We start from the raw sequence: 26992 nt of genomic DNA, 5'->3' as shown, positions 1-26992 counted from the left end.
ACAGAGAGAGACTCACTTGGTAAAGGAGATTTTTGGTCCACTGGAAGATTCTGGATATGTTCACTATCCATAAACATTTGATTTTATTGGGGTTTTTTGGAGTGTCATTGAATGGCTGTGTGCTCAAGAACTAGTCAATTGTTGATGTATTTGTTATTGATGTTAACTGAATTTAATTATGAAGTGTGTATGTTACTAGGACACCATTAGTGAGTATAAAAAAACAGCATGTTTTGGGTTGCTGATATTAGTGATTATACCTAAGTGGAGACACTGATGATTCCGGAGGCTAGTCATCACTTGATACTGCTGTTCCATTTCAGAGCTGACACTGCTCCAGCATGAACAGTTGCGATGTCTCTATAGGCCAACGGCCCTACTCAATTGCCAGAAGAGGGCTCCTTACATTCCTTCTTTCCTGCTGGTAAACCAGAGAACACTAGCTACCCTAATTAGAAAGAAGGTAGATGCCAGTAAAGACAAAGTCCTTACATTCTACTTTTCTAGTCCTAGGAAAGAAATACAAATAGGCCTTGGAAGCAGGTCTTCTCCCTTTGTTTAACCTTGTTTATTATTTAACATGAAGGCAGTTTCATTCAGTGTCACTGGTATTCAGAAGGTGAGGATTTCTGAGGCTTGAGATTTCATAAAGGAGTGGTGTTTGCTTCTGGGAGAAAAGTGACAACAAGAGTGCTCTAGGCAGTGGAAAGTAATATTAAAACTAAAATAGCTTCCCCAGGATAAACCTGGCAAACTGGAAGGGCAGTGAGGACAGCAGCTTCGCCATGTGGACAGAGAAAAGTCTTGTTAGGTACAGAACAAAAATTTGATTGAAGAGTGTTTGGATTTATTAGTGAATGGACACAGACTGTTAAATCACAGAAAGGAACTGATCAAATTGGTTTTTTGGGGGAGGTGGGGGGTGGCCTAGCAGTATATCCTATGTAGGATATACTGTAGCTGGAAAAGGCAGGCATCTGAGAAAAGTTTGAAGATGATCGCATCAGTCCCATCACACAGCAAATGCCAAGGTGTCACTGGTTGTGCTGAAAGCACAAAAGAAGTGGACTGGAGGAATAACACAGGAAAAATGATGGGCTTTTACACCTACTTGTTATTCCAAAAAGGATTTGTGGCTCTAAAAGATCGATTGTACAAAATAATTCTGGGGAGAAACCCAAAGGGAAGGTTTGGAAAGAACATATACATCAGGGTTGAGTCTCATACACAGCATGTATGATTTCAGGCCTGTCACCTCTGCAAGCAGGGACTTGGCCCCTCTTCAACATCTTGTAGATTTCAGGGGTCTTCAGGTTTCTCTGGTCCTAGACACAGATGTTAGGTTCTTAGGAACTCTGCAGTTTTACCTGACTTGGCCTTTTCTGCTTGAGAATAATTGTTCTTTATTCTGTTGATTGAATCACATTGCAACATCTTCTAAAAATGACACAATGGAGGTGAGGCTTTCCCAGAATAGCTTCAAACACCTTGTCGGAAGTCAAGCCAAGTGGAGACTTGGAGGGTATTTGTCACACTCATCTTATGCCCTTTCGTTCTCCAGCCCGTTGCTAGATGCTTCTGCCTTGGCTTAGAAACCAATCTGGTGTGAGTATTCATCTGAGCACGGGGCTCCATAGTAGTTCCAATTGTAAGACTAGGGACAGGAGTAGGTGGAGGAAAATATTAGATGTGGTCCGAGATCAGTGACTGTTTGGGTGTCAGTGGCTCAGGTGAGATCATTCTCGTTTCCATTTTAGCCATCTCTCTCTCAGGCATGAAGGCAGATCTTTTGTTCATGCAGATCTACAGCCCAGGGCTACAGTCAGCTCCCTTAAGAAGGTGGGGGGGAGGGGCAGTGTTTAAATGGAACTCTCCTGGAAGTACCAGTACACACTACTTGAGTCTTAACAACCATACTGTTCTATCTTTATCCATCTGCTTCCACCATCCTTGGAATTCTCCAATTGGAGAAAAGCCAAGTAGTCTCAGGTTAGCTTATCCCTGAGAGCACACATCCCTATGCTTAGATGTGAAAGAACACAAGTCAGTCCTGCTCAAGCGTGTGGTCAAGTGTGCTAGGTGTATTGTCCTCTGGTCTGTGTTCCTCTGAGACCAAGAGCTGCTAAATTTACACAAGAAATGTCCTGATAAACCAATGCCAATTGAATCCAGGTTTAACAACAGAATAGGTCCGAGTGTTTTGGCACTGCTTTAATTTCTAAAACAAGGTTATGCTAGAGGGACAAATATTGTTCCATTCATCTGATTTCGTATTTAATGCCCATGGAGGGGACAACTGCACAAACAGAGGGCTTGAACTCCCAGCCCTGAGATCAAAACCTGAGCTGACAGCCAAGAGTTAGACGCTTAACCAACTAAGCCACCCAGATGCCCCTCATTAGTCCTTTCAGGTTAACTCTTCCACTTTGTCCAGTGACCATTTTAAGACTTTCATTTACCTCAAACTTCCAACTCCATTATCTCCATACTCGGAGTAAACAATCAACACAAGGAAACCCCTCAGCTTTCTGCCACCGGACCTTTCCAAGCACACTTATCCTTCCCTCTCCCTCTTGTTAATGGGAGAAGTCCATATTGTCTAAATTTCTCTACCAGTGCATCAAATTCCCTGTCCTGTGGCTGTTTAGACTCGCTCCATCTACTTCCTCTCATATTTTCAACCTCTGCCACCTCAGTAGCTGGTTCAATTTTTCCATGTGTGTGTAGTAGTGGTAAAATACACATAATAAAATTTACCATCTTAACCATTTTCAGGTGTACAGTGTATTAAAAACATAACTTACAACCACCATCACCACCATCCATTTCCATAATTCTTTTGGATTTTGCAAAACTAAAACTATACCCAAGGAGGAGAGGGAGAGAGAAAGAAGCAGACTTCCCACTAAGTGCAGAGCCCAACGCAGGGCTTGATCCACAACCCTGAGATCACGACCTGAACTGAAACCAAGAGTTGGACGCTCAACCAAATGCGCCACCCAGGCGCCCCTAAAAAACACTTTTTATTATATTTGACTCCTCAACAGCATTTATTACTGTAACAGTCTATTCCTCTAATCACTCTTCTCATGACTGACACACCACACTCACTGGTCTTCCTTTGTTCTGGCCACTTCTCTGTCCCATTGGTAGGCTTTTTTATTTACCTCTTCAATGTGAGTGCTCCTCATACCTCTGTTTTGGGGCATTTCTTCCTCTTTCTCTACTGTGGGCAATCTTGTTCATTCCTCTGGCTTGCTTTCTGCTGGCAACTCCAAAATCTATACGAAGACCCAGTTTCTGAGCTCCAGGGTTGTAGAAAACTGCCCACGTGATACGTGCACTTGCGATATCTTCAAGGAATCCTGTACTCAACGTATCCAAAACTGAACCCATCATCTTGTACTACCAACCAAACACCACCACTCCAAAAACTCATGCTCTGCTCTTGGCTTTAACTTTATCTCACAAAATGGCAGTACAATTGTCTGTTGCTCAAGCCAGAAATCTGGATTCATCAGGAACTTCCTGCCCCTAACCAATAATCGCCAAGTCTTTTTGTATTTTTTATCTGTTGCTGTGTAACACATCATCCCAAAACAATGCTCAAAACAACTTAGTCTGGGTGGCTCTGCTGGTCTCTCCCAGGCTGACTCTCTCCCTGGCTGGTGTGTGGGATCAGCTGAGACAGTCTGGCCCCTCCACATTGTCTTTCATCTTCATAACATGGTAGATGGTCTCTGGGTTTCAAGGGGGGAGAGCAGAACTTCTAAGTTCTCTTGAAGCTTTGCCTCAGAATTCCCCAGTGCACTTTTTTTTTTTAATACTTTATTTGACAGAGAGCACACAAGCAGGGGGAGCAGCAGGGAGAGGGAGAGGGAGAAGCAGGCTCCCTGCTGAGCAGAGAGCCCAATGCAGGACTTGATCCCAGGACCCTGGGATGACCTGAGCCAATGGCAGACGCTTAACCGACTGAGCCACCCAGGCACCCCTCTGCAGTGCACTTTTTTTTTTTTTTTTTAATTTTTTTTATTATATTATGTTAGTCACCATACAGTACATCCCCGGTTTCTGATATAAAGTTCGATGATTCATTAGTTGCGTATAACACCCAGTGCACCATGCAATACGTGCCCTCCTTACTACCCATCACCAGTCTATCCCATTCCCCCACCCCCCTATATGCTTTGTTTTAATGATTACTTTCAGATAATTAGCATTTTCTTATAGGTTAAAGTTCAATTCTTGTTTGTTTCAGAAAATCCTTCGATCCTGTATAGGTAGACGCTTATATCTAGATTGACTCTACCACTTATTGGCTTGTCTGCAGTGCACTTTTGTCACATTCTTTTAAGCAAAGCAAATGACAAGGCCAGTGCAGAGATGGTGGGGAAATAAATATGTTCTCATGGGAAGAGCTTGAAGTATCTGTGGCTGTTTTTAATCCACTACCTTCTATCGGGTTGAACCAATGGAAATGGGACTGTTTGATAGCTGCTGACCTACAAAAGTGGCACTTTCATATGGTTCAATCTGATGTTTCTTAAATTCACCCTGGTCTAGATCACCATTGTCATTGGTCTGCATTAGCTTCCTAGTGGTTGCTCCTGCCTCCTCCAGTTCATTTGTCACACAGCAGCCAGTGTGATCTTTCTAACATTTGAGTGATGATCCCACCCTCCAACTTAAAACCATCCCATGCCCCCATACACACTTTCCATTTTTCTTAAGATAAGCCCAGGCACCTCGGTGTCTCCGTCCATTTAGTGTCTGCCTTTGGCTAAGGTCATGATCCCAGGGTCCCGGGATAGAGCCCTGCATCAGACTACCTGCTTGGTGGGGAGTCTACTTCTCCCTCTCCCTCTGCTCCTACCCCACTCATGCTCACTCTCTAATAAATTTAAAAAAAAAATCTTAAAAAAAAAAAAGATAAGCTCAAACTGCGTAACACGGTATGTACTAACTAGGCTCTCCAGATCAGGTGTCTCACTTGCTTTACTTTCTCCTTCCTACTTACTCTCTGCTCCACTATCACTGAAATTTGCCCTCGTGGTGGGCTATGTCTCAGAAGTTGGCGGTCTTGTGCATTTCCCTCCCCAGTTTCTCAAAACCATATTTCCTCCCCCAGCCCACTTTGAAGCCAAAACAAAAATCTCTATTAATCTATTCATCCACGCATTAAAAAATACTTATCGAGAGACTACTATGTGTCATGAATTTTTCTAGGTTCACAAATTAGCTGTGACTAAAGCAGATAAAATTTTTGCTCTTGCTTGAAGAGTTCATATTCTGGGGTGGGAGGCGAGACAGAAAGCGAACCGAAAGCAAACATGATGATTTTTGCTGGTCTAGAGATACTCACTAAGCACTAATGATAAAACATTGGAAACAACCCATATCCCCAAGGTTGAAAGAGGTAGGGGAGTTAGGTAATTTATGTGATATGAGTTTGATGGACTATTATAATGCCATGAAATCGATCATTATAACATGAAAAAGTACTTAGGCATATAATAAAAAGGTCAAATTTAAAATTGTATGTGTACGTTGTTTAGGTCTATGTAAAACACCCGTGCTTTGATGCATATGGACGAAGACTGGAAGGACCCAAAAGAAAAATAAAACGTTGTTGTTTGTATTCTTCGGAGTAGGAGAATTACTGGGGTCTAAGGGCTCTTCGTTTCGATTTTTGTTGTCACACGTGCTACCGCGTTCTTAACAGCAGAAACCGGCCATCTATAGCATTCTCATGGGACTTACCTTTTCGTAAGTCTTTAGAACTCACAGAGACACGTGACAGGCTTAAAATAAAACATGGGTTACTTCAGCGTGAAGTCAGGCAATAAAGTGAGGACTAAGAGTTTGACTTTGCAGAGCTTGGGGAGATCAACGCGCGACGAAGAAGATCCGTGGTAAGAGGATCCGGGGTAAGTCCGAAATAGAAGCGCTTCGGCGCACGACCAAAAGATGCGACGCCGTCGCGCATGCTCGGCGCGGCGCGGAATAGTGACGCCTTGCGCCGGGCGGGAACTGACGTCACTGCTGGCACCTCCGCTTCCTGTCCGGGTGGGGGAGGTTCTCGGGGAGGCAGCGGACTCAGGGCAGGTGTTGGCGCGCGTGCGGTGAATTTTTTCGCAAGTCGGCCTCCCTTCCCGCTGGATCATGGCCACCGACTCGTGGGCCCTGGCAGTGGACGAGCAGGAAGCGGCTGTCAAGTCGGTCAGTGGCTTGAGCTCCCGCGGGGCGAACGTAGCAGGGGCCTGAACGGACCCTGATACGAGTCTGGGGAGCTACTCGGGTTGGGCAGGCTTGTGGCCCACATCTCCCTAGAGTTTGCCGCCGGGAATCACGTAGCCCCGATTTGCGCCTGGGGCGAAAGAGACCAACGTCAGCCTTGTTCTGTTCATCTGGGCCAATTAAAGACTTTTTTGCCCTGTAGCAAATTTGTTCCCTCTTTGTATGTTTTTTTCTGTTGCACCTCCTTCTCGGGAGGGTTGTAGGGAAATTTAGATGATGATTCTCTTGTCTGTTTTCGAGTGATTCTGTGCTAAACATGATTGGCAGTTTGTAGCTCTTTGAGAAATAACAGATTCAGGTTTAGATTTAGTGTTTCAGTCTACTGCAGATGTCGGTGGGAGGCCCTACATTTTTCCGTTGATGTTTGAAGTGACGTTTAATTTCATTTACTGGTTCTTTGGTTAATCAAGATCCATTCAACTGGAAGGTAGTTAGAGTGTAAACTGGCTTTCTGTTCTTACATCTTAGTTTAGGTTTCTTTAGTGATAATGCACTATTGATTTTAATAGTTTGTGTTTGTTTGGTAGTCTGAAGTCTTATAGAACTTTTTAATGGCTAAGTTAGATTTCTTTTCCAGTCATCCTTGATTACATTGGGAGGATTGTAAGCAAATGTTCTGGGCTAAATCCAGTGGAGTATAGGAAGAATCTTTACAGTCTAGATGGGAAGGTGAGAATGTGGAAAGTGCTGTGAAAATGGTAAGAATAATGTGATAAGTGTTCTCTGAGTGGGGAGAGGACGTTTATGAGTAGGAAACAGGGAAATTCCTTGTGAAGAAGTTTACATTTCAAATCAATGTTAGAGAATGAGTCATTTAAGGTAGAGGTGAATGGCATTTTGAGAGAAAATGCGCAGAGGGACTGGACTTGTTTAGAGAGCAAGAATCAACTCATATTTGCTGCAGCCTAATGTTATGGGTTGTAATGGTAGCTTTATAGAAAATACCGTATAGAGTGTACTTTGCAACGTTAACTGAAAACTTAGGAGAAACTTAACTTGGTCGATTTGGGGATTTTTCAGGAGGATATTGGACAGTATTAGATCTGAGAACTGGCAAGATTTATCAAACTACAGAGAATATTAGAAGAAGTGATGTCCAAAGGAAAGGTAATCAGTGTGTCAGTTCTTCTAGCCCAGAGAGGGCATATGTTTGTTGTTGGGTGGTGGAAGTGACAGTGAAGAGACGGATTCAAGAGAATTGTGGCAGTATAAAGAGCAGGATTTAGGAAAAAGGCAAAGGTTGCTGTTTGCAGTCAGGATCCCACAGGTGGTATTATTAAAATGCTAATAACAGGACTAGGGAAGTGGGAGGATGGGCAGATTTGATATGGAGGATGGTGAGTTCAGGTTTGGCTCTTCTGAATTTGAGGTAAGGAGGACATCTTGGTAAGTACTTATGTTGGGAATCCCCAAGAATAGTCCAGGTTCAGTGATTTCCTGGGAGAACTCACAGGACCTAGCATATAATTGTACTTACTCACAGCTATCATTTATTACAATGAAAAGATACAAAGCAAAATTAGCAAAAGGAAGAGGCGCATCTGGCAGAGTCCAGAGGAAGCCAGGCACCAGCCTCCAAGAGTCCTTGCTTAGTGGACTTACATACTCAGTTAAGTCCTGCAGCAGCTAACTGTAACAGCACAGGTGAAGTATTGTCAAGTATTAGAGACTCAGTTCCCAGGGTTCTTATGGGGGTGGGGGTGGAGGGGACTGTCACAAAGTCATCCTCTGCCTAGCGTATACCAAAATTCCAGGCAGAAGGAAAGTAGGTGTTTAACATAAATGACATGTTTTTACAAACCGTTTAGGCATAGCAAACCCCTCAGCAGTTCTAGGAATGATGGGAACCCTTCTGAGGTCCAAGTCCCCAGATGCAGGACAGGGGGCCAACCTTGCAAGCTGGCAAGGATAGGAAACTGTTAGCTGTGTTAACTGTTGTTTGCACAGCACCTATCTTGTATTTGGAAATGTGGCATTGGAGTTCAGGAGAAGAATCAGGGCAAGTAATAAAACTGGCTGTTACCCACAAAGAAGTCAAAGAGTGTTACAAAGGTTCTGGCACAGTAGGGTTTAAAATCCACTTTTTCGCACCATATCTTTCCTAAAAGGTAGTTACTGAGAACTGGTTTCAAATCTTTTTAAGCCTATGACTCTAATCTAGCTGTGATATTATGAATATTGTAAATATAGGTCTAAATGTACTTGGAATCTGGTTTTAATCACTCTGCTTCTCAGGAGGCTGATATAAATATATCTGTGAAGACACTGCTTCCTAGGGCATGTGGGTGGCTCAGGTGGTTGGGCGTGCGACTCTTAGTTTTGGCTCAGGTCATGATCTCCGGGTTGTGGGCTCTAACCTCGAGTCGGGCTCCGCATGCGGGGCGAGTCAGCTTGAGATTCCCTCCCTTTCCCTCCCCCTCTGCCCCTCCCCCCTGCTCGAGCAAGCTCATGCACACGAGCACTCTCTCTCTCTCTCTCAAATAAGAAAATCTTTAAAACAAAACAAAACATTGCTTCCTAATAGTTGGGGAAGACCACCCCCCCCTTCTTATTTTACCATGTAGAGTTGTGTATCTTAGCTTAAAAATAATCCATGGTGTTGGGTTATCATGCAGCTGTGCTCTCAAGTGTACAGGTAGTGAATGAAAATGACAGAGAAGAGGACAGAGAAAGCACAGTGATAAAAATCTTGTATTTACACACAGTGAGGATTTTTTTTTGGTTTAAGCTTATGTGGACAAGGATGTACCTTCACATCCTTCGCAAAAACGGGTTTGGAGGGGAAGGAGAGGTATGTCGGGGAGTTTTGTTTGGATGCAGTTTTAGGAACCCTGATAAAAGACTCTGAGAGTTTGAATTAGTAGAAAGGACCTGATGCCATTTCACTTGTCACTGTCATCTCTTCCAACACAAATGGCCTCCTTTTCTGCCTCTTTCTGGCCATATCACCAGTTTAATTCCTTCCCTTTCCCTGATCAGCCAAAAACAAAAACCCAAAGACAACCCTAAGGATCTTTTAGAGACATAATCTGACCCTTTTGCAATTAGAGTTGGCATAGAGGTAGATCTCGAAGCCTTGTTGAAGTGTGAGTGCCTAAGAGTTCACCCCTTCATGGATCAGGGACTCTGGGACTGATGGAACCTTAGCCACCCTTCAGGAGCTACTCTGTTCATTTGGATGGGCGAAGGATGCTTTTATCACAACGAAAATCTGTGTCCAGTGTCAAGGACATTGCTTTCTGTAAGAGGCATGATTAATAATCAGAGGTTCCTCGCTGAAGGTGAATACAGAATGAAGGAGAATGAGAGTTGATTGGCCTGCCTCTTTCCCATGGTGGAGTTACATCTCTCAAGACAGGAATACTTGTCTGCCAGTAGTTTTTCCCTTGAATGCAGCTGAACAAATGGTGACAAATTCTTAGATCTGTCTAGCTTCTAAGCATGTCATCTTTTGTTAGCACATGTATTTGTCAAATTATAATACAGTAAATTTGGTTATGGTTTTCTTTTTCATCAGTCAGACTTTGAGACTAATCAACTTGGTTGGATTGGGGACTCCAGACTGTCTCATTTGCATTTTCAGCCCATCCCAAGATTAGTGGGCTTCTGCAGATCCCTGTGTATTAGCCTAAAAATGAGGATAATCATTGGATAGTTCTGGTTTAAAATACCTTCTCTGTTATGTGCCAACCTTCCCATTGGCCTTCAGGGAACAGGTGTCCATCTCCAGCAGTGTGTGGATCTGATTTTTCTCTGGAAGACCTGCTTTTAAAGAGATCAGATGAATATCCCCACTGTGTGAAGGTGAACTTCCTTCTCCCAAAGACCAAGAGCAGGGTCAGTTGAGAGGAGGGGGAATGGAGGTGGAAATATTTCTCAATGCCCTCAGGAAATAATGGTGGTTATCATAAGGATAATGAATGACTGTATCAGTTGAGGGATCATTTTGGGGGCAGGGCTTGGGGTCTAGCGCTTGATTTGCGGTGCTCCTCAGAACCTGACAACATACCTTTATAATACCATCTCTGTATCACACGCTTACTCTTAACAATACCTTGAACATGGAAAAATAGTTCTCATGCGATTGGAGACTTCATTACAAATGTATAAATTATTGCTCTGCTTGCACTTTGATTTGCAGCTTAGTAACAGGTTTGCATTGACCAGGACTAGTGGCCAAAATAAATTAAAACATTTTGTTCAAGTTTCTGAAATATTCTAAATCAGGAATAGGAATTTGTCGATTCTTTCATCATAGTAAGTAACTTTTTTACCTAACTCATAGTGGAGGAGACTTTATTTGCTAAGTGTTGCATTGATACACTGTGGGTTTTAGGACTAAAAAGAAAGCTGAGATAGTATTGTTCTTTACTGTATCTAGAAGGGAACTATGTGTTTGCCATTGAAAGGCTATCACAGGTATTTAATGAAGGTAAATGTTCTAGAAAGAGCATAAGCTGGAAGAAAAGTAGAGGTTTGAGACTGCTGTCAAACTTTTTTCCGATCTGCTCTGTTTAGTCCATCCCTGCCCCCCGCTTTGAGGTTCTTAAAGATGTGAACTGATGTCTTCACCCAAATTTGTAGGAATTCTGCTTGAGCAGAACAACTCCCTGAAAAAGGTGCGGCTAGACTTTCTCTTTGCTGAAGGGACTTCCTTTGATTGGGTCATCTGCTTAACTCTGTTTCCTTTTATTCCCATTCAGATGAGTAATTTGCAAATCAAGGAAGAAAAAGTCAAACCAGATACCAATGGTGAGTCACTGGTAACTACTCTGGATACGAGCTGTACGCGTGCTCTTCCATTTTGCAGTAGTAGCTGCGGTGTGAAAAGGCACTTTCATTTAGCATAATGTTTGCCAAATGACAGCGCTGTATTTGAGAGCCAGTAGATTTGGTTGCATTATCGAAGAGGACACATTAGTTTTCCAGATTTTATCTAGTCTCTGACTCCTGCCACTGTTCATTTGATAGTGTTTCCTTAAATTTTTTATTTAATTTTTTGAAAAGTTAATCTGGGTTCAAAACTCAAAGTATAAACAGGTGAAAGGCTTCCTTTTTGTCCCAGACTGTCATTTAACCAGTTCTTACTCTCTATTAGTTTGCTAGGACTGCCATGCCAGGTCACGAACTGAGTGATTTAAACAGTCAAAATTTATTGTTTCATAGTTCTTGAGGCCAGAAGTCTGAGATCAAGGTGTCAGTAGGTAGGGTTGGTTCCTTCTGAAGGTTTCAGAACTTACGTTCAAGTCTTTAACCCATTTTGAGTTAATGTTTGTTTGTGGTTAAGATAGTGGTCCAGTTCTTTTACGTGTAGCTGTCCATTTTTCCCCAACACCATTTACTGAAGAGACTGTCCTTTCCCTGTTGTGTATTCTTGGCTCCCTTATCATAAATGAGTTGACCGTATATGTGTGGGTTTATTTCTGGGTTCTCTGCTCTATTTCCTTGGTCAGTGTGTCTGTTGTTATGCAAGTACCATACTGTTTTAATTATATAGCTTTGTAATATAGTTTGAAATCAGCGAGCGGGATGCTCCAGTTTTGTTTTTCTTTCTCAAGATTGCTTTGGGGGAGAAAAAGAGATAGCTTTGGCTGTTCAGGATTTTTGTGGTTCCATACAAATTTTTAAATTGTTCTATTTCTGTGAAGAATGCCACTGGAATTTTGATAGGGCTCGCATTGATTCTTTGCATTGCTTTTGGTATATAGACATTTTAACAGTATTCTTCCAATCCATGAGTAAGGAAAACCTTCCTATTTATTTGTGTCTTCAATTTCTTTCATTAATGTCTTACAGTGTTTAGTATACAGGTCTTTCACCTCCTTGATTAAATTTACTTATAGGTATTTAATTATTTTTAATGCAATTGAAATGGGATTGTTTTCTTTTCTTTTTTTTTTTTTTTTTTAAAGATTTTATTTATTTATTCAACAGAGATAGAGACAGCCAGTGAGAGAGGGAACACAAGCAGGGGACGTGGGAGAGAAGAAGCAGGCTCATAGCAGAGGAGTCTGATGTGGGGCTCGATCCCAGAACGCCGGGATCACGCCCTGAGCCAAAGGCAGCCGCTTAACCGCTGTACCACCCAGGCGCCCCGGGATTGTTTTCTTAATTTCTCTTTCTGATAGTTCATTATTAGTGTATAGAAGTGCACCAGGATACGATTTCCGTATCCTGCAACTTTACTAATAAATCCATTTATTGGTTCTAACAGTATTTTGATGGCATCTTTAGGCTTTTTATATATGTCATCTGGAAATACTGAGTTTTACTTCTTCTTTTCCAATTTGGGTGACTTTTATTTCCTGTATCCATTTACACTGAATATAAATGGTGGGTTAAAATTGATATGGTGGGGGGCACCTGGGTGGCACAGCGGTTAAGCGTCGGCCTTCGCTCAGGGCGTGATCCCCGCGTTATGGGATCGAGCCCCACATCAGGCTCCTCCGCTGTGAGCCTGCTTCTTCCTCTCCCACTCCCCCTGCTTGTGTTCCCTTTCTCGCTGGCTGTCTCTCTCTCTCTCTGTCGAATAAATAAATAAAATCTTTAAAAAATAAAAATAAAATAAATAAAATAAAATAAAATAAAATTGATATGGTGGGTTTAGTTAAGCAGTTTTGCTATTTGACTTGTTTGTCTCTCATAGTTTCTCTACTTCTCTTTTCCTGACCTTTTGGGTCAATTGAGTATCTTAGAATTCTGCTTTAATTTATCTATGGCATTTTAGCTATACTCTTTGCATTATTTTATCAATGTTTTAAAGATTTCTTCATATAAGTCTTGCATATTTTTTATTTTGTTTCTGGGTGCAGGATTTCATCTTTTTAGTTGCTGTTACAAATAGGATCTTTTCAGTTATATTTCTGTATTTATGAAAGCTACTGATTTCTATTTATTTATTTTGTACCTAGCTTTTTATCTTTTGCTGAGTGAGATATGTTATTTTGTAGTCATTTTTAAGTTAATACTTAGTCCTGCAGGCTTACAATCCTGCAAATACAATCCACAAAAAGTGATTTTACCTCTTCCTTTTAATTTTTAATATCTTTATTTTCTTTTTCATGTCTGATTCTATTTGCTAAAATAATAGTATATTTTAAAATAGGATAAGCAAGTCAGAGGTGACATAGTCTGATCACTATGAAGTCAGCCAACATATCTAGAAAGTTTTAGTTTTCTTATGTGCTTTCTAGGAATAAAAACCCATTAAACATAAAGAAATGCCAAATATTTACATTTTGATTACTTACGTAAGATTTAGTATTTATGTTGTCACACCTTTGGGTGGGTTTGAAATTTGCCTTTCTTGTGATGACACCTGTTTCCTTGTGTAGGTGTTATTAAAACCAATGCCACTGCAGAGAAAACAGAAGAAGAAGAGAAAGGTAATTACTTTTTTAAACTCTATAGCAAGAAACAGCATATGACCCAAGATTTGCCTTTCTGGAGCCAGAGGCACCAGATTGAAGAGAGGAGGAGGCATCAAAAAGGAGATTGAGAAGCAGTCAGTGAGATAGAAGGAGAACCAAAAGAGAAAAGAGAGGAGTATCCAGAAACCAGAAGAAGGAAGTGTTACAAAAGTAGGTAGTCAAATATAGGTAATAAATTGATTCAGAAGATATAAAAATGGACTTTTCACTTGATTTAGCAGTGTAGAAGCCATTGGTGTGCTCAACAAGGGCCTCTGAGGTCAAGTGCAGAGGCTAAATACAAAAGCTTATTCAGTGTACATTCAGCAGGAGGGGAGGACATGAAGTGGGAACAGTGAGTTTAGACAGCCTTTTCAGGGAATGTCCTGTAAAGGGGAGTAGAGAAATGGGGCAGCAACTGGATGGGGATGAGGGGTAAAGGAGGAAGCAGGTTTATAATGAGATGTTAAAATGTGGGCACATGGAGGGGGGGGATCTGATAATGCAAGATGGGAGTTAGTTTCGGGAGAAATATCCTTATAGGCAAGAGGGGCTGGGACCTGTAGGGGTTAGCCTTGAGTGCAGGCTGTTCATCCCAGGTTACCAGAGGGAACGTAGAGAGGGTGTACACAAATGCAGGTGGGTGTGTAGGTGTGTTACTGCAGTGTGTGGAGGTGCTTCCTAGCACTTGAACTCTGTGTAGGAAGACACAAGTTCATCAGATGAGTGAGAATGTGGAGGGATGAAAAGAGAGGTGGAGGTGGAGATCTGAGAAGAATGAATGAGTGAAGAATAGAAACATGAAGACTTAGGGTAGGGCAGCCCATTTGAGTCTAGTGGTCAAGAATCTAAAGTGAGACCTGTAGGTGTGATTGTTTTTCTCCAGCCATGCTCGGCTGCCCGGGTGCTGGTGCAGAGACAGGGAGTAAGAGAGATTTCACGAGGGTGGGTTTGCCAAATGAATGTGAAGACAACCTGCTGGTATCTTCCCGACAGAGGACAGAGCTGCCCAGTCCTTACTCAACAAGCTGATCAGAAGCAACCTTGTGGATAACACAAACCAGGTGGAAGTCCTGCAGCGGGACCCAAACTCCCCGCTCTACTCAGTGAAGTCCTTTGAGGAGCTTCGGCTGTGAGTGTCTGTTCTCTGGAACAGCTGTTCCTTGCTGGTCCCACCTTTCTAAAATTTAGCATCTCAGAGATCTTTTGGGAATTTTGCTTTTTACCTTTATTTTTAAGAATCTTAATGTATTTGCTTCTTTGACTAGTTAATAATTCACATGATTTGAAACTGAGAAAGTATGAAAAAGTTTACGGTGATGGTTTCCCTCCCACCCTTGTCTTTTGGCTACCCACTTCTCCTCCTCTTGGGAGGGATTTTTAAATGCCACAAATTTATTCATCATAGCTGAAAGTCTTTTTTCTTTTATGCTCTTAGAACTTTCAATAAAATATTGGCTGACAGGTGATTTCTGGATGTCAGGAACATTTCTTATTAGGTAAGCCCTTTTGTTAGCCTACAGGGTTTACGGTCTTGAAAACACTTTATCTGCTTTTACATAATTGATCAAAAGAGCCTGTGCAGGATTCCCAGTACCTACAACAGAAAGCAGCTTTCAGTATTCCGGAATTTAAAAAAACAAAACAAAACCCCCAGAATTAAGCCACAAGGGAGCACGTTTACGGCACTGTGCTAAGAATGACTTCTAACATCTCTTTATTTTAAAGGCAGAATTAGGGAAGGTCATCCCAAGTTTTTTGTTTCCATCAGCATATTAGTAAAGAGTGTTTATGAATCCTTGGTTTATGTACATGCTACTGTGCTGGGTGTCATGAGTAACACGAGACATAACTACCGTTCTTGCTGCCTGCCGGGACCAGAATCAGACAGAAAATAGCTGGTGAATAAGAAAGTGGTGGAATTAATAGATTCTTTGCCTTTATCAGAAAAATGTATAGTATGCCCACTGTGGGCAAATAGGGGCCACATTCTTGCCAACTTAGTACCACTGCTTTAGGGTAAGAGACATTTAAAATACGAGAGCTAACTAAAACCAAATCAAGTCATTAATGAAGTGATAGCTAAGAATAAGTTTTTTAAAGCGTGGCTTTTTTTTTTTAATGTTTTCAGGAAATTATATTTTTTATGTGTATTTCCCCCATCAGGGGCTTCATTCAGCAAATCTATCATCTCTGCTTCTGTTTATAAACTATATCAGGGCAGTGAGATGTTCTCTTTTGTTTCCTGAAGTGACAGTTTGCTTTTCCAAGTATTGATGGTTTTTAAACGCTCTTTCATTTAAAGAACTTGAGCCCTCAGTCCAACAGTGAGGAACTGTCCTCTCTGGAAAGTCAAGTTCTCTCTGATTTAGTAGTTGTTGGCTAGAGGGAACAAAGAATGAAACCTAAGTTGCCTTGGTTTGTTTTGTACTTAAAATTTTTGAATTAATCTGCAAAATAAGAGAAAAATAATGAACCACCGGAAGCTCTTGGATCATTTGGATCTTCATTCCTTTGTGACTTTGTTTCCTTAGCAACCAAATCAAAATCTGCTGAGCTTCATAGCCTTTTCTTCCAAACAGAAGACACCAAAGTTGTGCTTTCAGAGGTCTTTGTATCTGAGAACCAACATACGCCAGAAGAATTTGCCATTTAGAGAGCCTGTTAACTCCCAGGAAGGCTCAGAGAACAGAAGTCTTGACTTGGTTTGACTCTTCTTTACAGTCTGGTGGGAGTTTTGTTGAACATCTTGTCAGTGTGGAGGTAGCAGAGAGCTTATTGTAAATGCGATGGAGGAACAACTTTAGTTGGTATTTGTTGTGCAGCTACTTACATAAGCTGGTGCTTTCCTAGTCTTGATTTTTACTAGACATAATAACTACATATGAGCATTTGGAAAGTTGAGTATGGTCATTGAACACGCCTACCTATTCACTGTTGATCAGGTACTAGAAACTGGTTGAATCAATTTTCTTACTTCTTGATTGTCCTGAGTACTTGCACAGCTGGCTTTGGGACCATGGAATACAAAATGACTGTGGTTCAATTTAACATCTGCCCCAAGACATTAAAACTGAATCTCGTTCCTTAAAGAGACTTCCATAGCTTAGTGGTGTAGTAAGCAGTATATTTTTAGATATGCCTTTTATAGTTCATTTTATGCAAATTATACAATTTATATGAATTAATACATATCACTCTTGTGATATCCAGGGAACATTTGTCCTCCAAGGCCAGTCATATTTGTGGGTCTGCTGAAAGCATTAATTTCTCCAAGAGCGGAAACTAGTCTGTATTTTCGGAATTGCACAAGAGTTGCAGATTAAAGGGCACCTGGATGACTCAGTTGGTTAAGCATCTGCCATCTGCTTGGGTCATGATCCAGGACCCCCCGTCAGGCTCTCTGCTTAGCGGGGAGCCTGCTTCTCCCTCTCCCTCTGCCTGCTGCTCCCCCGGCTTGTGCTCTCTGTCAAAGAAATAAAAAAAATCTTAAAAAAAAAAGGTGCAGATTAAGATTTAGTAGGAAAAGATGGTGTCTTGGTTTCATTTTAGATATTTTTTAAGGCATTAGAAAAATATGTCTAACAAAGATAGGAAGAGTTATTCTTTGCTAGATTTAGGGAAAGATCAAATTCTAGGCTTTTAAAACAGTTTGAACAACTAGGAATCCATCCTTTCTCTTCCTGGCCTCCTAGGAAACCACAGCTTCTCCAGGGAGTCTATGCCATGGGCTTCAATCGACCATCCAAGATACAAGAGAACGCATTACCCATGATGCTTGCTGAACCGTGAGTATGCAGACCTCAAGTGTACTTCTTCAGGATTTGGTTTAATGTCTTATACCAATAACTGTTATTGTTCTTAAGAACAAGATGAGATGTCTGGGACAGCATGTTTCTTCAGGGAAACCACTTGAGCAAATGCAGAGAGATTCAGTTGGAATTTGGTACAGCTTCTGCCTTTCTCACTTAACAATAAAAACTGATGGGACACCTGGGTGAGCATTGAGCACCTGACTCTTGGTTTCAGCTCAGATTATGATCTCAGGTTATGATCTCAGGGTTGTGAGATTGAGCTCCACGTAGGGCTCTACGCTTAGTATGGAGTCTCCTTGAGATTCTCTCCCTTTCCCTGTCCCTCCCCCTCTGCTCCACTCCTCACTCGAGCACGCACGCTCTTTTTCTCTGTCTCTCTAAAATAAATAAAATCTTTTAAAATTTTTTTAAAAGTTTAAAAACCTGAGAGAAGGGGGCACTTCCCTGGCTCAGTCGGTAGAGCCCTGCATCAGGCTCCCTGCTGAGTGGGGAATCTGCTTCTCCCTCTCCCCTTGCTCATGTGCACACAGGCATGTGCTCTCTCTCAAATAAATAAAATCTTCTTTAAAAATCCTTTTTTTAAGATGTTATTTATTTGACAGAGAGTGAGAGAGAGATAACGAGAGAGAGTACAAGCAGGGGGAGTGGCAGGCAGAGGGAGAGGGAGAAGCAGACTCCCCACTCAGCAGGGAGCCTGATGCAGGGGCTCGATCCCAGGACCCTGGGATCATGACCTGAGCCAAAGGCAGACGCTTAACTGACTGAGCCACCCAGGTGCCCCTAAAAAAAATCTTTAAAAACAAACAAAACTGATAGAGAAAGCTAATGTTGTTATTCTGTGCAATTTGAAAAATAGGGTTTTTTTTTGTTTTTTTTTTTTAAGATTTATTTCTTTATTTGAGAGAGTGCACGCATGCATGAGTGAGTGCAGGGAGGGGCAGAGGAGGAGAGAAACTTCAGCAGACTCCTCAACTGTAGGTAATTGGCATCCTGCTTTATGTAGTAACCTTTTCCATTCAACTCTATTATTTTTCTTATTTAAGGACAAAAATTCTGGGGCGCCTGGGTAGCGCAGTCGTTAAAGCGTCTGCCTTCGGCTCAGGGCATGATCCCGGCGTACCGGGATCGAGTCCCATATCGGGCTCCTCCGCTGTGAGCCTGCTACTTCCTCTCCCACTCCCCCTGCTGTGTTCCCTCTCTCGCTGGCTGTCTCTCTGTCACATAAATAAATAAAATCTTAAAAAAAAAAAAAAAAAAAGGACAAAAATTCTACCTATTTCCCTGACTGGGTTACGTGAAATAAAATGTGAAAGTTCCCTCTAAAGCGTCTGTTTGACTTGGTGTCTTGCGTCTTCATGAAGGAGGGAAAGGGAACACACAGAGACCCAAGTCCTGGAGGCACATTATAGCTTGACAGGAAAGGTCTTTGGGGATTTGCCTTGGCACAGATATTACTCTGCAGTGTTCATTTCCATGGGGCACCTAGGATACAAAACGAGGACACTCGAGCTGTGCTGGAGTCTAGAGTGAAGATTTCTTGGTGTGAACCTATCTGAACCATTATGTCCCTTAATATTTAAGCAGTTTTTTTCACAACATATAAAAAAATTATCACTGTGCTTAATGCAGAAAACCTGGATTAAAGGGAGAAAGCTCTGTATGCCTACCACCCAGAAAGAACTTTTTGACACTGTATTGTATTTAACCAATATTCTTTTCATTTCTATTCTTGCTTGATCCAGCCCACAGAACCTGATTGCCCAATCTCAGTCGGGTACCGGTAAAACAGCTGCCTTCGTCCTGGCCATGCTCAGCCGAGTGGAACCAGCAGAGAGATACCCCCAGGTGAGGGCCAAGGGATCCTGAGGGCCCTGGCTTCCCTGCCCTGGGAAAGGCAGTGCCATCTGGTGGGGGGCCTAATAGGGGTGCCCCTAAAGGGGTCTGAATGTTTCCTGTAGCTCAGGCAGAGCCAGGTCACGCACTAGGCCACAACCTGGGTAGAATTCCGTCAGAAGCAGCAGTCTTGAACAGTGGCTTCCAAAGGCATCCACCCAGCCAGGGCTCTCTGCTGAAGGCTTGGGTCTACAGCTGAAAAGAGGGCCTGGTGTGAGAGGATGTGGTTCCTGCACTTTTGAGTGGTGATAAGATCAGCATATTGTTGCTTTAGAACCTGTTGTCTCTTACTAAAAGGCTCTCCTAAACTCAACCTTTATGATCCCCCTCTTAGTGTTTGTGCCTCTCCCCAACATATGAGTTGGCTCTTCAAACGGGAAAAGTGATTGAGCAGATGGGCAAATTTCATCCAGAACTAAAGCTTGCTTACGCTGTCCGAGGCAATAAATGTAAGTATAAAGGGGTGAGACCTAAGCAGTGAGCACAGTATTGTGGTTGGGTGTTTGAATTTTGAAGATGTGATGATGATATTAAACTTTCTGGTTCAATTGACCTTAGGGCCCACTGCATTACTTTGAGCAAATCTGTTTTAAGTTTGCTATTTAACAGTCGCTTCTACTCTTAAAAGAAGATTTTGAGTTGTAAAAATCTTTGTATGGTCATGGAGTTCTTAAAGTCTGTCATTCTTCACTGAGAAAACAGGGTTTTGAATTCAGCATGCAGAGTTCTGGAAGCTGCTTATTACTAACAAGGGTTTAGTAGGTGTGAGGATGGTAGGTTGGGGTCTATCCCTTTGTTTAAAAACAAGCACAGCTATAGTAAGAGTAAACTAGAAGCACAAACGGATAACTTGGTCTTATCAAAACCAGAAATAGTTCCACCAATTTTTTCTCCCACGTGTTCTACAGAATGTAATGTAGAGAACGTGGACTAAAGTGGAGAGGAGGGGCAGGTAGAAAACGGTTCATTAGAAAGTTATCAGAGTATATAAAACTGCAAGTCAGTAAGGAAAAGGTAAGCAGTCTAAATAGGAAAAGAGTCTAATAGGAAAAGAGGCCCAGTTGAACAGACACTTCACAGAAGAAGGGACTTAGGTGTCCGGTAAATGGGAAGAGATGATAAAGAAGCCTCATTTGTCATCAGGGAATGTAAGTTAAAACCACTGTATGCCTCTCAGATGGGCAGAAATAGAAGTCTGAAAATACTAAGTATTGTTGGAGACATCCAAGAACTGGAATGCCCATACACTCCTGGTGGGGAGTATACGCCGGTACAGTTACTTTCTGGAATCAGTTGGGCATTGCTTAGAAAAACTGCAGATAGACCTCCCTTTGACCCAGCAGTTTATAATTGCCTGGAGCAGTGATTCTCAAACTTTTTGGTTTCTTATACTCTTAAACATTACTGAGGGGCCGCCTGGGTGGCTCAGTCGTTAAGCGTCTGCCTTCGGCTCAGGTCATAATCCCAGGGACCTCGGATTGAGCCCTGCGTTGGGCTCCCTGCTCTGCTGGGGGCCTGATTCTTCCTCTCCCACTCCCCCGGCTTGTGTTCCCTCTCACTGGCTGTCTCTCTGTCAAATAAATAAATAAAATCTTAAAAAATTACTGAGGACCCCAGAACATTTTTGTTTATACAGGTTGTATCTATTGATATTTGCCATTCTAGCTAAAATTGAGAAATTTTTAAAGAACTTACTTTTGAAGAATATGAAGACAGTCTGGCCTTTCAGGAAATTTTAGATGTTCTTTTTGAATGCTACACCAAAACTTAACAAGTGGTAATTACTTAAGATTAGTTCCAACATGGAGTCTGAAATCCTGTTACTGAATTTTTCATACCGTTACATTAAAATACCTTGGTCTCTTGGAAGATACGTCTGAGTTACGCTGATCTTCCAAATGTTGAAACATCTCTTTGTACAAACTTTTTAAATTGTTTGCCCTAATACTTACCACCAAACTCATCAGAGGTGCTTATGTACATCAAGAAACTGAAACTTAGGGGCGCCTGGGTGGCTCAGTCGTTAAGCGTCTGCCTTCGGCTCAGGGCGTGATCCCCACGTTCTGCGTTCGAGCCCCTCATCAGGCTCCTCCGCTGGGAGCCTGCTTCTTCCTCTCCCACTCCCCTGCTTGTGTTCCCTCTCTTGCTGGCTGTCTCTATCTCTATCAAATAAATAAATAAAATCTTTAAAAAAAAAAGAAAGAAAGAAAGAAACTCAAACTTAGTGGTACATACAAGTCTTCCAAAACGCTACTTTTCTCTTGAAAGCTTAAATGTTATTGTGGCAGCAAATACAGTGTATTGTTTTCATTGAAGACACAGTGTGTTCATTTTCAAGAAAGTGGGTATCAAATTCCCCACTTCATTTTCTAGTTTGTCAGTCAACAGAGAGAAATGGCTAGTTCAGTTCACCACACGATCACAGAAGAGCTTTTCCTGAAGAAAACCGTCTTGCTTTGGCTTGCAGCAAAACTACTTTATCCAAAAGTTATTAGGTTGGTTATGTAATTTGTGTATTTATTTGATATCTCACACTGGTGGGTACATCTAAGTGAAATTACCAGAATCTTGTAACAACATATATTTTCTCTGGATTGTTTTGTAGTAACACGGGACTTCACTGTGTGTGAAGGATTAATATATTAACTACACTTAACGTGTTATTCTTTAAAGGTTCAATTTGGACTTACAGGCAGGGGACGTTGAGAACTACAATGTGTTAGCATTAATGCAAAAGTCTTCCAGTAGATAATTGATGAATTTCTAACAAAAGGCCCTTCTCAAATTTTAAATTTTGTTTTTAAAATAGGTAACACATTCGCATGTTTCAATTGAAAGAATATTTGGTGGAAACTTCTTCCTCCCATACATCCAACCACCTAGTTCCCCTTCGTACGGGCACTTAGTACTCACCAGTTCTCATGCGCACACCGAAGAACTCTGTGTGGCTACAGGCACACACTTGTACACCCACACACACGTACATGTGTTACTTGTATTCTTTTTTGCCTCTTTTGGTGTGCAGACTGCACTGCAACCTTTTTTCACATTTAATAGTGTATTTTGGAGATTGTTCCATATCAGTTCCTCAGCAGTTTTTTACTTTAACTGGCATCATCCTTTGGGTTTATATTTTCTTCATTAGTTACTTTTCATGCTTGCATATCCTTGAATATATGTTATTTCACACATGTTAATATACATACAGAGTTAATTCCTCATCGTGGAGTATTGCTCACAGGCTATGTGCATTAGTAATTTTGATAGATGGTTGTACCAGTTTCAGCTTCCACCAGCTATAATTCGAGAGTAATGTGTTTTTTAAACCAGAGAATTTGTACGTAGGAAAACTGTCTGCACATTAGAATGTCTAGCAAAGTAAAAACTCATTGAGCCAGGTTCCGGGGACTCAAAACTACCAATTGAATATCTGAACTGTGAGTGAATGTATGATGTGAAGTGACTGAGAGTGATGCTGAGGAGAATGAGTGGGATGATGTTGAATCACAGGAGGAAGCAGGAAGGAGACATGGTGCTTATTGAGGGCTCACTGCAGAGGATGGAATCCTGACCATGGTGCAGCGAGATGGGTGCCATGGTACCTGATTTACAATAGAAAAACCCAGGACTTTTGGATAACACTCCTGTGTGTGTGTTTTGACATCTGGAATTAACTTGTTTTACTAACTCTGGAAGGATGGGCAAGGCTTTGATTTCCAAAGCTGGTTTTGCCGTGAAAATACTCACAGAAAACATCTTGTCTCCACAGTGGAAAGAGGTCAGAAGATCAGTGAGCACATTGTCATTGGCACCCCTGGGACTGTTCTGGACTGGTGTGCCAAGCTCAAGTTCATTGACCCCAAGAAGATCAAGGTGTTTGTTCTGGATGAGGCTGACGTGATGATAGCTACTCAGGGCCACCAAGATCAGAGCATCCGCATCCAGAGGTAGGAACTCTTGAGCCAAGAGGAACTTCTCAGCCTTCTGATCTGCAGCATCTTCTCCTTTTACTTCAAACACCTCTTCTTGCTCCTGTCAGGTTCTTTATTCTAGTACTTCCAGCAGCATTCGTTCGATGGGCCATTTCCTCATCGGCACTGACCATGGGTTGAGGAAGGAGACTTAGGGGATCTAACACCAGCCCCATTCCTGCCCCACGGCTGCTCTCACCTCCTCCCCGCTGTTCTCTTCCCCCTTTTGCCACCTTCCTGGGCACGTAGACCAGGCAAGCGCGGGGCTGCTGCCTTCTGTTGCTTCCAGGGAAAGACTCGGGATCATGCCACATACCTGGGTCTTCCCTTGCAGGATGCTGCCCAGGAACTGCCAGATGCTGCTTTTCTCTGCCACCTTCGAAGACTCTGTATGGAAATTTGCCCAGAAAGTGGTCCCAGACCCAAACATTATCAAACTGAAGCGCGAGGAGGAGACACTGGACACCATCAAGCAGTATTACGTCCTGTGCAATAACAGAGATGAGAAGTTCCAGGCCTTGTGTAACCTCTACGGGGCCATCACCATTGCTCAGGCCATGATCTTCTGCCATGTGAGTAGCAGTGGCAGCAGCAGGCCTGCCGGGGGAGGAGCTGCACTGGAGGGTGCGTCCCTCCCCCTCTCAGCCAGCTCCACCGCAGTGCTGAGCAGGAGCAGGTGCCCTGTGTGGCCGGAAAGGAAATGATGATTCACGTCCACCTGCCTCAGGGAGTATTCTCCTCAGATTATAATGAGTTATGAGGGAAAGACTGTGAAGAATTGAACCTTCTTTGGTCCCACTTCTTAGAGATAACTTGGGAAGCACTCCAAATAACATCCAATGAAATAATTATAAAACATTAAGAATATAGACTATTTGGGAATGAAGACCTTTGGCTCACACCACACTCTTCCTAGCTGAACGCTAAGATGATTTAAGTAATTCATCCAAAAAAATGACATGGCTAAAATTATTTGTGGAATTGGTAAGCCTATCCTGCTGACTGACTCAGCAGGTCTTCACGTACTTTAACGCAACAAGCCACTTTTTGCAGGTTTTTGTTTTTTTTGGTTTTTTGTTTTTTTTTTTAAACAGGTTATCTTCATTTAAAACAATTCTGTTCACTCCAGACCCGCAAAACAGCTAGCTGGCTGGCAGCAGAGCTCTCGAAAGAAGGCCACCAGGTGGCCCTGCTGAGTGGAGAAATGATGGTGGAGCAGAGGGCTGCGGTCATCGAGCGCTTCCGAGAGGGCAAAGAGAAGGTGCTGGTGACCACCAACGTGTGTGCCCGTGGTGAGCAGAGAATGCGTCTGTCCACCAGGCCGCGGGTAGCCAGGGAAGTCCTGTACAGGGCTCCGCTGGTTTGGGGGAGTCCATGTGGGGTTGGTGCAGACGTTCTTTTCAGGGAGAGACTGGATTCCCCCAGCAGATAAGAACTGTCACAGAAGCCAGGGGCTCCCATGAGGTGGAAGGACATGGACGAGCATCTCGCTGGTTCAGGATGGTGCCTGTTGTCTTTGGGGTCCCCACTGAGGTTTTGGCTGCATCTGCAGCCCCTGGTGTCTAGCAGAGGCTCTCTTACTGATGTCGTAATTTTGTTAGCACCTGCCCAAGTTCTGTTTTTCCCTCCGGGTTCTGCTGCGTGCCCCTGTCCCTGAATCCCAGAGCCGGCCTGCACAGACTCTTTTTCCACCTGAAGCTGGTGTGTGTCAGCCTCGCTTGCTTGGCAGTGATTTTCGTCTCCCGTCCTGACTCCTCTCCACCTCTCTTTCACACAGGTATTGATGTCGAACAGGTTTCTGTCGTCATCAACTTTGACCTTCCCGTGGACAAGGACGGGAACCCAGACAATGAGACCTACCTGCACCGGATCGGGCGCACGGGCCGCTTTGGCAAGAGGGGCCTGGCAGTGAACATGGTTGACAGCAAGCACAGCATGAACATCCTCAACAGAATCCAGGAGCATTTTAGTGAGTGCCTGGGACTGGCTCCCGCCAGGGCCCTTTCCTTCTACGGGAAGTCCAAGGGAGGGGGGAAGGGTAGGTTCTCCCGTGGCCCCGAGAGAGGCCTTTGTCCCTGCACAGTCCCCTCCTTTCCTACAGAATGGAAGTTCTCAAAGAGCACACCTGGCGAGTTTTCAGGGCCAGGGACTCAAATGACAGTGCCGCCACCCTGGCCAGGCTGAGGGGCCTAGGGCTCTGTCCCTTGCTCAGGCACTGGGAGTCTTGGGGTCAAGTGAAAGATCGCTGTGGCCAGAGGCACGGCCCCGTTCCTAGGCCAGGCAGAACCCTGTGTGTTTCCTCTCTCCCTGATGTGCTGACCCTTCCCTAGGTGTGTGTCTCCATGGTAGCCCCACATTGATTTCTCTCTGAATTCTCATCTTTCTCCCCAGATAAGAAAATAGAAAGACTGGACACGGATGATTTGGACGAGATTGAGAAAATAGCCAACTGAGACACTCCACCAGTCACCAGTGCCCACCCCTGGCACTCCGCCTGCACAGGAGACCAGTGCTTCCATGGCACAGGCCTCGACAGTCACCACAAAGACAAAGGCAGAGGAGAGAGAAACTACCTACCTCATTTTAAATTACGTTTGGACTAGACAAAAATTGTGCAAATGATGGGGGAAGGTAGAAGGAAAATTTTGCATTTTGGAGAATTTAGTCCTCCCCCTGCCCCCCCCCTTTTAAGCCATGGTTTTTCCCCATCTTTATAATTATCTGGTCACTATGGGTAATCGCTGAGCCTAGGATCCCCTGCTTGTTTTCTTGCTGGGCTGTTAGGAGCGATCTCCAGCCCCTGCAGAAATGGTAGATGTAGAGAGCTGGAGAGGCTCCACAGACAGGCTTGTGAGCCCCACTGGACGGATGACATGTGGGGAGCAGCAGCACAGAGACCTGTGAGCTCTCCCCCTTCTTGGTCCCTGACCGGAGACCTGCCACCAATGTCTCTGACCCTTGGGGCCATCTTCCTTCTAAATTCAGAGATGTTCCAGCTGATCCCTTTTACCTCTGTTCCTGTGCCAGAGGATATCCCTGTTTCCCTCTGGGTGAGCAACTTGGCTACTTTTGTAAACTTCCGATTTGGAGAGAAACACGGAAGTCCGTGAATCTTCAGAGGGATTGGTCTGGCAAGGGTAGATGAATCCTCTGAGAATCTGGGCCTTCCTGTTCCTGCAGTTGCTGTGTCTGCTTAGGCTCTGGTAGGCATGGCAGCCAGGAGACACCAGGTGAGTTTCTGACACACACCTGGCCTCGTGAGTTGGTTCTTAGCCATGGGGTGTCACACTGTGCCCGGATGCGAGCAGCAGAGTTTGGAAAGGAAGTTATGACCAAGGGAAAACTCTGATAGTGCTCTTTATCTGTAATAGTGGACCTGTTGGTTACTTTAATTCATAGGTTATCTATATGAATAAGGACAGATAAATTCGAGCTATACCCATCATTCATTATGTTCAGAAATTTTAAAGTGATTATGAAAGGCTTTACTAATCATGATTTGTTTTTATTTGTATTTTTCTGCTAATTAGACTAATATATACTCATTAAAAAAGGTGTGTGTGTGTGTGTGTGTGTACATATATAAGGTGCAAGCGCGTTCTATCCC

At 43.1% G+C, this 26992-nt stretch overlaps 1 protein-coding gene and 1 long non-coding RNA gene across 3 annotated transcripts; one reads left to right on the top strand and one right to left on the bottom strand.

The window, feature by feature from the left end:
* Positions 1-546: 546 nt before the first annotated feature.
* Positions 547-6056, bottom strand: LOC130544117 (uncharacterized). The gene is made up of 2 exons (XR_008960105.1): positions 5761-6056; positions 547-1830 (listed from the first exon to the last, which is right to left on the bottom strand). It is a non-coding gene; the product is annotated as an uncharacterized LOC130544117 (long non-coding RNA).
* DDX19A (DEAD-box helicase 19A) lies at positions 6012-26869 on the top strand. Of its 2 annotated transcripts, XM_026495198.4 has the most exons (12): positions 6012-6219; positions 11001-11049; positions 13632-13682; positions 14703-14838; positions 17402-17494; positions 19264-19366; positions 19749-19863; positions 23184-23361; positions 23720-23957; positions 24515-24677; positions 25163-25354; positions 25777-26869. In XM_026495198.4, the coding sequence occupies exons 1-12, from the start codon at positions 6163-6165 to the stop codon at positions 25836-25838; spliced, it is 1437 nt and encodes a 478-aa protein (XP_026350983.1). In that variant the 5' UTR covers positions 6012-6162; the 3' UTR covers positions 25839-26869. The 2 variants fall into 2 exon arrangements, with proteins under 2 accessions (XP_026350983.1, XP_057170224.1); XM_057314241.1 differs by lacking the exons at positions 6012-6219; positions 11001-11049; positions 13632-13682 and adding an exon at positions 15145-15205 and having other exon boundaries at positions 14762-14838.
* Positions 26870-26992: the final 123 nt, after the last annotated feature.

Source organism: Ursus arctos, unplaced genomic scaffold (genome assembly GCF_023065955.2).
Source record: "Ursus arctos isolate Adak ecotype North America unplaced genomic scaffold, UrsArc2.0 scaffold_19, whole genome shotgun sequence".
NCBI lineage: Eukaryota > Metazoa > Chordata > Mammalia > Carnivora > Ursidae > Ursus > Ursus arctos.
This window is presented reverse-complemented; position numbering and strand designations above follow the sequence as displayed.

Bases quoted from the DNA above. Each gene is read 5' to 3' on its own strand.
- DDX19A (XM_026495198.4), top strand. From the start codon at position 6,163: ATGGCCACCGACTCGTGGGCCCTGGCAGTGGACGAGCAGGAAGCGGCT. The intron at 14,839-17,401 runs GTGAGTGTCTGT...CTGGCCTCCTAG, and splicing joins TCCTTTGAGGAGCTTCGGCT to GAAACCACAGCTTCTCCAGG. The intron at 19,367-19,748 runs GTGAGGGCCAAG...TCCCCCTCTTAG, and splicing joins CAGCAGAGAGATACCCCCAG to TGTTTGTGCCTCTCCCCAAC.